The sequence below is a fragment of the Gobius niger genome (genome assembly GCF_951799975.1).
Source record: "Gobius niger genome assembly, chromosome: 9".
Lineage (NCBI taxonomy): Eukaryota > Metazoa > Chordata > Actinopteri > Gobiiformes > Gobiidae > Gobius > Gobius niger.
The window spans coordinates 3,472,264-3,482,667 of record NC_136860.1 but is presented as its reverse complement, the minus strand read 5'-3'; the positions used below and the strand labels follow the sequence as shown (position 1 = coordinate 3,482,667).

Genomic DNA, 10,404 nt, shown 5'->3' with positions numbered 1-10,404 from the left:
GCGGCGGGGAGTAAGAGGTTAACGAAATGCTGTATAAAAGTTAGTTGTGGATGATACAGGCCCTTGAACAGAGAGAGAGAGAGAGAGAGAGAGAGAGAGAGAGAGAGAGAGAGAGAGAGAGAGAGAGAGAGAGAGAGAGAGAGAGAGAGAGAGAGAGAGAGAAGGGTCTGGCGAGTTGCCAAGCCGTGAACAAGTGCGCCTCCCTCCCCGCTGTTTCAGGGGTTTGGGCTGTTTTTAAAAAGCCAAGCTGCAGCTCCACTCGCTCAGAGCGCTCTGGAGGTGCGGCCGCGAACAGTCTGAGAGACGCAGACCGAGAGAGAGAGAGAGAGAGAGAGAGAGAGAGAGCGCGAGAGAGAGACACACACACACGCGCGCACAGACACACATACACGCAGCGGGGACAGAGGACACCGCGGCGGACTGGACACCGCTGAAGCCCCTGGATAAAGCCTTTAGTCTTGAACAATCGGATTATCTTTTTTTTTTTTTTTTTTTTTCTCCTTCTTCTCCCCTCTCCTTGTAGCGGCGTTGTGCCAAGCAGAGAACACCCCCCCCCAACCCCCGTCCCGCCGGTTCCTTCCTCCCCCAACTTCTTTTTGTACCGGGGACCATGTTGTTGCTCCTGGCCGCGCTTGTCGTGCTGCAGCTCGCCGGCTCCCTGCGCGGCTCCTACGTGCCGTGCGAGCCGTGCGACGAGAAGGCGCTGTCCATGTGCCCGCCGGTGCCCGTGGCCTGCCAGCTCGTCAAGGAGCCCGGCTGCGGCTGCTGCCTGACGTGCGCGCTCGCCGAGGGCCAGGCGTGCGGCGTCTACACGGGCACGTGCACCAAGGGGCTGCGCTGTCTCCCCCGCAGCGGCGAGGAGAAGCCCCTGCACGCGCTGCTCCACGGCCGAGGCGTGTGCACCAACGAGAAGGGCTACAAACCCGCGCCCCCGCCGCCAGGTAGGACCACTCTCCACCACGCGTAAAGATGGACTAATCAAGTATAGGATGCACATTAGGACGTCTCCGTGCGTAAAAGTCGGATAAACTGCAAGTGTGACAACAAGAAGGGGTTGGGTAAACATTGTGTGAGTAGTAAAGCTGTAGGATAAAGTGTGAGTGCGTCAGCTTCGAGCGTAAACGGTGAGTGATGAAGTGCTAAGAGGGCAAACAGCAGGTTGGAGCATCGCTACTACTTGGAAACACGTCAAAAGGCGTCACTTTGGTTCTCTCCAGTACCCCATCAGATTGTAAGAAATTCCTGCAAGTGTCGAGGCGCGCAGGCATGTGTTTTAATCTGCTGGCGTCTGGGTTTTCGGTTTCCTGCCTCGTTAGGGGTTCGCTCCGCCGTGCGTATAGGAGCGCAGTAGAATAAAGAGCAGGTGTGGGACTCGCGCTCGTGGAGGCGAGAGCTTGCATTTTTGGGGAGGAAAAGGAGTTCAAGGGAAAAGTTTGGAGAAGAGTGAAGCTGCAAAATCACGCAGACTTGTCAAGCAGTGCTCTAGGAGGGTAGATTTCTGAAAGTGTTTCATTTTTACGCGCGCCAAACAGAACTGGAACTGTCGTCATATCTGCGCGTAAACGCTGCACTTGGAGAGCAGGTTGTTAACACTTCAGGTTTTGGTCAGATTACGTTCATTTCCTTGCACATCATGCGCGTAAGGTTTGCGGAATGACTGGGTCGAAGGCGCTTCAGCCTGGACACTGGCAGGGGTCTGCGCTGAAACCGGAGGAGCCCCCGTTACGCAGCTGTGTTCCGTGCTCTCCGATCGCACGTGATCCCAGATAGAGCTGTAAAGTCGTTCTAACGCGTCTCCCTGCTGCCTCTGCCTCCCATGTTTGGTGGATCTGCAGAAAAGTCGCGCGCTATAGCCAGACCCGCGGCATTATCGACGCTGGAAAGTTTCTTGTTTCGTTTGGCAGCCGCGTCTTGAGTTTGTTGGCAGCGGGGCCAGTTTTTTTTTTTTTTTTTTTGGAGATTAGGGACGAGGAATGAAAAACCGAGGGCCAAACAAATATAGCGTCAAATTGGAAATCAGAGTACATCCACGGAGATTAGAGCGATCGCCCTCTACAATAGCTCCCCCCCCCCTTTTTTTTGATTACGTCCCAAAGTGAGTAACCGAGACTTGGCACGCTCCCATTTTTTATGTTCTCAAAGGTGGAAAAGACAGTAATGAGTGAGAGACTGGGCTGGAAGCGCCCTCTGCAGGCAGTAGTGCTGCCTGCAGAGAGCTTTTACTGTCAGATAACGGCATGCTCGCAGATCAATGGCACCGTGATGAACACACTTTAAAGGCACTATATCTGATTTTTGTCTTTAGTGTATTGTAAACCCAGACATTTGTGGGGAAAACACTGCAGCATCTTATTATAAAGCATTTCTTATCAATCCTATGAACTTGCAGGCGAGTTTTCTTGCATTTCGATAAACTCGTCCTTGTGAAGAAGTGGGATGCTATAGGTGTCTTAAGAAAGTTAGGCACAACTGTTTTAATTTAGTGGCTTCCTCTACTGCTTTTCACATGTCGTACAATAGACGACTCCAGGTGTGTTTTGGACGAGTTAAAAGCTTAAAAAAGGTTGATTTTACATTTGCAGTTGTGCATTTGTTGTTTCTTTCGTGAATATTCAGTCTGTCTGAAAAGGCTCCATTCTACCTGCTGATGTCATGAGGTGACAACATGTTACTATAGTCCAGGGGGGGTCAAACTCATTTAATAGAGAATCTTTTTTCCAATAAATGAATAATAATAAGCTGTGATTTGGTCAAAGCCCCAACTTGACTGTAGCTTCATCAATGACAATGGCTTACACTTGTATTGCACTTTAAAAGCGCTACACAGTAGTCATTATTCATTCACTCCACACTCTGCGGTGGTAAGCTGTAATTGAAGCCACAGCCGCCCTTGGGCAGACTGTCCATTTACCACGTGGCTATATAATGTGTTGTTCATATCCTGAGCTCTTATTATGTCAGTGCCCTCTGCTGGACACATGTGGAACTCTTTCCTTTTTTTTTTAATTTACTGCCCCCTAGTGGCTAGAATGAGCATTCTGTTTATTCTTTAAACAATCCTATAACGCTGCACAGGAATGGGCCTGAGACTTACTTTTTTTTTTACATACTCTGGAATTTATGCTCTACAGGGCAGATCCGGCCCGCGGCCCGTATGTTTGACACCCCTGCTCTAGTCTGTCATCAGTGTTGGATCGGAACGGAATACATGCATTTTTAATAAATACATCACTGTCCTCAATCATCACCTTTAGCTTCATATTGCAGAGTAATATTAAATTCTGTAACTCGCACTTTACTGCTGGCAACAGTGACATCTGCACGCGCTGAACATAGGCCTGAATGACTTTTTTTGTTTGGTGCTACGATATTCCCTGGCAGTCGTTATTGAAAGGAGTTTTGGCTTCTGTTGCGTGGTTCCATGTTTTGTTTTCAGTTTGTTTCTTCTTCGCGAATGCTGAGTTAGTGAAACTAATTTGCTGAAAAAGGAGGTTTTTGTCTTGGAATGGGGAGGATAACATGGAACGGCTTTTTCTGGGTCAATTCTCTCTTTGGCTGCAGCTATCGGAATGCAATACTGACTGTGCTCCCCCTGCTGGCTATGACTGGAATTACGTCAACATACACTTTGCATTTCACATCCAAAACAGCCTCAGCTCGTTGGCCAACTCTGGAGACAACCCCCAAATTATAGGAAGAAACTGAAATATTCTTTTTAGTGAATGCAAATGGACTGTTTAGCGCTTGACCATCTACATTGACTTATTCTTGAATGAACTTAAAGCTGCCGTACGAGCGATTTCACACAGAGAGGAGGCTGTTCTTCTTTAGCCGTGGGGCTCAGCCAACACCCCGAAAAACCTGCAGCTCACTCGGATTACCTGTAAATCGTTTGGCGTGCGAGCTGCGGTTCAGACGGCCAGACGGCTCGGTTCACAGAGAAGAAGGAGCTCTGAATGATTTATAACTTCAAGAACTTTAGCTGGAGGTGGCGCGCACCTTGTTAGCGCCGCGGTGTGTGTGTGTGTGTGTGTGTGTGTGTGTGTGTGTGTGTGTGTGTGTGTGTGTATGTGTGTGTATGTGTGTGTGTGTGTGTGTGTGTGCGTGCGTGTGTGTGTGTGGGTCTAAAAATAGCTCTCAGGACCTATGTTAGGAGCAGGAGAGGAGAGTGGGGAATGCTCCACACTGGGCGGGGCGCTGTCGTTGTTACAACACTGCAAAAAAAAGTAAGATATCTGCAAGTTAAATGAACTCATGATTTTGAGTTGATTTCAGACCTACATTTTTAAGTTGCTTCAGTTTCTGTGTTTTTGGGAACCTGAGACCCTCCTAATGTGCTCACCATCTGGTTTAGGTTTCCCCCACCAATAAAAACATGTACAATGGGATAAATGAGAGCAGTTTTGGAGTATGAATTTTTAGTAAGTAAGTTAATAAGTAAGTAAATATGTAAGCAAGTAAGTACTAAGTAAATAAATATGTGAGTAAATATGTAAGCAAGTAAGTACTAAGTAAATAAGTAAGTAAATATGTAAACAAGTAAGTACTAAGTAAATAAGTACGTAAATATGTAAGCAAGTAAGTACTAAGTAAATAAGTATGTAAATATGTAAACAAGTACTAAGTAAATAAGTATGTAAATATGTAAACAAGTAAGTACTAAGTAAATAAGTAAGTAAATATGTAAGCAAGTAAGTGCTAAGTACATAAGTACTAAGTAAATAAATAAGTACCAAGTAAATAAATAAGTCAGTAAATAAGTAAGCAAGCAAGTACTAGGTAAATACATAAGTACTAAGTAAATAAGTAAGTAAAAATGTATGTATTTTAAAACAAGGGGCCTCAAAGTGTGGCCCACGGGCCAAATGTGGCCCTCAGATCTTTTCAGTTGGCCCTCAGGCTTCTTACACGTCAACAGAGTTGGTACTGTCTACTTAAATACTTGTAATTTTACACATTTAAAAACCTCAGTAATATTATGAAGCAGATCTGGCGTTTCTGGTGTTTTACACTCTACACATCCGCTGAAAAAAGTGTGGACCCTCTTTTTAAAACAACAAACTCTCGCCCCAGTGCCTGTAAGTAAATCTGTCATGCAGCTCACACAGATGATGAGTTTTTTTTTAACAGTGCAGACGCAGGAGCCCGTCCCGAAGCGCCGGCGGGCCCTGGCGGCGCCCGCGGAGGTGCCAGACGGGACGCTCTCGTGTTTGTGAATGCATACCATAAAACGACTGTAACGTGTCATTAGGGACAACAGCTCATTGTTTGGCCTTTAGTGACGGCGCTAATAATGACGGGGTTGATCTGCGTCAGACGAGCCACACGTGTCTGCACCGGGACCGACTTTATTCTGTCCTCAAAGCTTTTTTTTACCTTTTTCTTATCATTGCTTTGTTTGATTTCCGTGGTTTAGTATTCATCATAGTTTTACACCAGCAGAAAAGTTGAAAGAAAGTTGCTTTTGTCTGTGCCAAACATCACAGGTAGAGATAGAACTGGGACTCGCTCTTCGCCCTTATGTACAGTTTGTCATGGTGAGATTTAGGGAGTGTTTACCTCTTATTATGTCACATCCTGTCCTTTTTCAATAAGGAGGTGAACCAATAAACAACACTAACTGGAGAAAACTAAATGTAAAACAATTGTTTTTACTCTGCTCCGGTGGAAAGTTAAATGTTGATACAGAAAGGAAAAGGCAACGGTTTTTCCATACTGTGATATGTTCTTACCTGAGCTTAGACGAGTTCATACGTACTGTCTGGTCTGAAGAGCTTGGGCGCTTCCAACTTCACCCCCGTTTGGAACTATAGGAATAAAATGGGAGAGGCCAAATGCTAACAACATCTTTAGTCTTTTTGCGTGACTGAGGGCACACACAAAGAACAGACAGGTACACATCAACTCGTCTAAGCTGAAACTCAGTGAAACACAATGTATTTCAGTGAAATTGTTCAGATAATGGTGGAGAAATGGGGGGAAAGTTCTGTTTTTTTCCCCCTCTGGCTGCTTTGAATGACCATATATGGGAGAGTCCAAAGGTGCCGTCTCTATCTATCTCTAGATTTAGCCTTCTGCAATGTCAGAAGATCCAGTATCGATCACCAAGATCTTTGTATCGATGATGGGAGAGTGCGACCGCTGTGCAAAGCCTTCTCCTGCACATCCCCAAAGACTCTCAATGGGGTTAAGACCTGGACTCTGTGGTGCTCCCTGAACCACTCTTTCACAATGTGAGCCCCATGAACCCTGGCATTGGCATCTTGGAATACGCCCGTTCTGTCAGGGAAGAAGAAATCCACCGATGAAATAACCTGGTCAAATCACTTGTCGATTCCTCTGACGGAATGTTTACTTGGCAAGTCAAAATGTTCATAACTTTATCGAGACATCCGTTTTTGCAGTGAGTGTAGCAGTATGGGCTCTTTCTGTGTGGGCACCTTAGCACCATGAAATCCTCATCTTTCTACCCCCCCCCCCTTCCTCCCGTAGTTTTCCGTCTCGTGATCTGCTCTCGCTCTTGTGTCCCCCCCCCCCTCCACCTCGGCTTTGCTCAGCTGGCACAGACAGCTGCGGCCCCCGGACCCCAGGAAGCCCCGCCCCCACACCCCGCTGCAGAGAGGAGGGTGGGGGGGCGGGGGGACGTCTGGGCTCTCGCAGAGTTTAGCAACAGTTCGGATGAAAGCGAAGCGGCGACAGGTGCCTCTGATGTTTACACACACGCTTTGTTTCAGTCTTTTCAGAGTCAATACAGTCCGTCACATTGCAGAGACTGGGATGGATTAGTTTAGAGCTCTACAAGCCTGCCGGACCAATGAAAGTCCTTTACCCACCGTTCTGATCTGGGTTCAGCAACACTCTGTGACCACCTGAACGTCCTGAGTGACCAGGTTGTTCCGCCAATGGATTGTGGAAGACGACAGTGAGACCGTGAGCACGAGACATCTTTTTCACACATGGGTCGGCCGCCACAGAGTCCAGATCCAGAGCCATTACCATAACAAAGCCTACAGAGAGCTACTAATGCTCCGAAAACACTTGGAGGAGTTCATCCTGGAGAATGAGCAGCTGAGATGTTTAAGCAAAATTAAAGAGTTGAATCTAGTTCTTGTACTTTTCTTCATTTTCCATATCGGTTTGTAGATTCTGGTCAAAATGTTCAGAGCAAAAAGAAAATAAGTCTAAAATGTGACTTTTCTAGAGAGTGTCTGGAGAGCTATTGGTTGGAGATCCATACGGGTCATACCACCAGCCAAATCTTGGAAGCTAAGCAGGGAAGGGCCTGGTCGGTACTCGGATGGGAGACTGGGTGAATGTAGTGTGTGAGTGAGAGGTTGGTGGTCGGAGGGTCCGATGGCGCAGACTGGATGCTTCGCTTCCGTCAGTCTACCCCAGGGCAGCTGAGTGTCCATAAAAGTGCTTTATAAAACTAATTTTATTATCCCTGACCTAGGGTGACCAGATGTCCCGAGACTGTCCCAGATTTGAGTCTTCTGTCCCACGTTCCAATAGATTCCTCCACAACCTCTGATTTGTCCCAGTTTTCCACAGAATCGGTCCCAGTTGTCTTTTGTTTCAACTTTTCTCGATGCATTGCCGCTTCACTGGTGTAAAAATTACTGCTACATCCCAAACAGAGCACTGATTAGAAAAACATGAAAACCACTGATGAAGGTCTCAGTCCTGAATAAAGAGCGAGAACTACCCGTAGATCAGTCGCTCTGTGGGCCAGCTGTCGGCTTGTTTGAACAACTGTCGCTTTGTGGCTTTGCAAACAACATTATCATATGAAACAAATCCTAATATCGCGGGCGGATAATGGAGTGAGGCCTCACGGTCACTGGTTTCCTGCAGGTTCTCCCAAAAGGGTGAGACTGGTTTAAAGATGGGTCAAGTGCGCAGAAACGTCCCCACATTGAAAGAACTTTGTACAGAATGAAGAGAAATCCTCCTCAGGGATGAACTTGATGAGGGAACAATGCTATAACACGGTCGATTGTATCTTTCACTTATTCAAACAGTAGTAACTTCAAAACTGCGGTCTTCCTGAGATAAAACGCTCCACTCCAGACTTGGCCCGGGCCGTTCAGATCGCGGTCCGTGGGTTGACGCTGTCCAGAAAAGCCCTCTTACGCAGGATCACAGTCAGTCCTTTGTTTTGGAGCAGCCCGGCGTCAGCTGTCACCACTCGCTCTGACAATTAACATCTGCTTTAGCCATTCGCACACTCGCTCAGGGGCTACAGGGCCACAGGCTAGTGCTGGTTTCGGTCCTGGTTTGGAGCCTGTAGCTGGTTAAGTTCTCATCTCTTTGGCCTGGTTTTGTCCAGGTTTAGGCCTGATACTGCAGCACTTTGACGCTGGTTTATTTCTGTGCCGTGGACATTGCTTTGGTTTCGGTCTCGTCTTAGCCCGGGTTCAGAGAAGTTTAGTTCTGGTCCTTATTTGCAGAAACACTTCACACGCAGTAGCCGCCGCTGTAGGTATGCTCAGTATGTAGCCACAGTCGCCTTGACAGAAACTGCACCAGGGTGACCAGATTTTCCATCATCATTTTATTGGTTCATTCACCATGGAAACTTTGTGTTTGATGCACACATGGCCAAAGATCAATAAGTGTCAAGTAGAAAAATGCCGCTTCTGGACAAAACTTGGACAAATCGGATGCGTACCTATGTTCCCTGGGTCCTATGTTCCCCAGGTTCTATGTTCCCGGGTCCTATGTGCCCCGGGTCCTATGTTCCGTGGGTCCTATGCTCCCCGGGTCCTATGTTCCGCGGGTCCTATGTTCCCCGGGTCCTATGTTCCCCTGGTCCCATGTTCCCCTGGTCCCATGTTCCCCGGGTCCCATGTTCCCCGGGTCCTATGTTCCCCGGGTCCTATGTTCCGCAGGTCCTATGCTCCCCGGGTTCAGTCAGTTACATTTTTGTCAGTACATTTATTTGTGTCTCATTGTATTTCATGTTCATTGTTGGATACTTTAAGGTAAAGAACTTTTGAAAGGAGCTGTAAATCTTTCCGTTAGATTCCGTGGCATTAAAAGGTCTTCAATAATAGTAGTTTGCTAGTTTGGGTTTACCTTTGCTTTGTTTTTGTCTTGTTTGGTCCTACTGTAGTCTGGGTTCATCTCCTGGTTTAGCCCTAAATTTGAACGCAGATTTAGTCCAGGACAAATTCTGTTTTCCCCTAGGTTTACTCCTTCTTTAGTCTGTGTCCAGTCCCTCTTTAGCCCCGTCTCAGCCCTCGTCTCGCCTGCTCTCTCGGACACGGACTCCGGCCCCGGATCATCACGTGTGTGCCTCTCCCATCTGGCCCCGACACTTTTTTCAGGCACGAGAACTCCATCCGTCTCACCTTGAACATCTGAGACGGGCCGTTAAAGCTTTAACACGCGGCGGCTAAACCGCGCTGCAGGTGGACAGACTTTACGGCTGAGTCTGCCTCACGGAGTCCCATCACGGAGTCCCATCACGGGGCGAGCTCGTCCCATCACGAAAGGCTTTTTTCACTCAGGCTTCAGACGCTAATGGACTTCATGTGTTTAGTCCTGGTTTATTTGGACCAAAAGGCTCAATTAGTGCTGGTTTTTCGCTCCAGATGTCGGCCTTGATTTAGTCTTGATTCAGTCCTGGTTTAGTCCTGGGTTCGGGAACATAAATGTAATGGACTTTTTTAGGTGGAGTTGGCACAGATTCATACACTGATGTAACACAGCTGTGATGAATCGTTACTTTATGATATATCCCATAATATATGAGCTTATAAAACATGCACACTGACCTTTTTAGGTGTTTCTGTGAAGTATCAGAGAGATTAGTGGTTATTGTTTCCCAACAGGAGCCTCTATAACAATACATACACTTGGCCAAATATCAAAGCTACATGTGTATGAGCTTTATGAGGCCACAGCTGTTTAATCTAAAAGCTTCTGGACTTGAGAGTGATGGTGTAACGTCTCATTTGAAAGCTAAGACCAACAAAACTGATGTTTTTCCTCGTGTTGCTCCTGTGTTGTTGTTTTTTCACTTTTTTTCCATCTTATTTTTGCTGCTTTTTTTGTTGCACTTTCATCACTTTTGTTGTCACATTTTTTCTGCTTTTTTTGTTGAGTTTTTGTCACATTTTTGTTGATTTTTTGTCACATTTTTGTTGATTTTTTGTCACATTTTTGTTGATTTTTTGTCACATTTTTGTCATATCCTTGCTGTTGAGTTTTTCTAATTTTTTTGTTGAACTTTTGTCACATTTTTAGTAATTTTTTGTCACAGTTTTTGTCACATTTTTAGTAATTTTTGTCACATTTTTGTTGAGTTTTTGTCACATTTTTTGTCACATTTTTGTTGAGTTTTTGTCACATTTTTTGTCACATTTTTGTTGAGTTTTTGTCACATTTTTTGTCACATTT

At 46.2% G+C, this 10,404-nt stretch overlaps 1 protein-coding gene across 1 annotated transcript in view; it reads left to right on the top strand.

Annotated features, from left to right (window-relative positions):
* Nucleotides 1-278: 278 nt before the first annotated feature.
* Nucleotides 279-10,404, top strand: part of LOC306967796 (insulin-like growth factor-binding protein 5) — a 31,003-nt gene continuing 20,877 nt past the window's right edge. Inside the window, exon 1 of the mRNA XM_079562985.1 lies at nt 279-941. Coding sequence (XP_079419111.1) covers nt 611-941 — 331 coding nt within the window. The 5' untranslated portion in view covers nt 279-610. The remainder of the gene's footprint in view (nt 942-10,404) is intronic.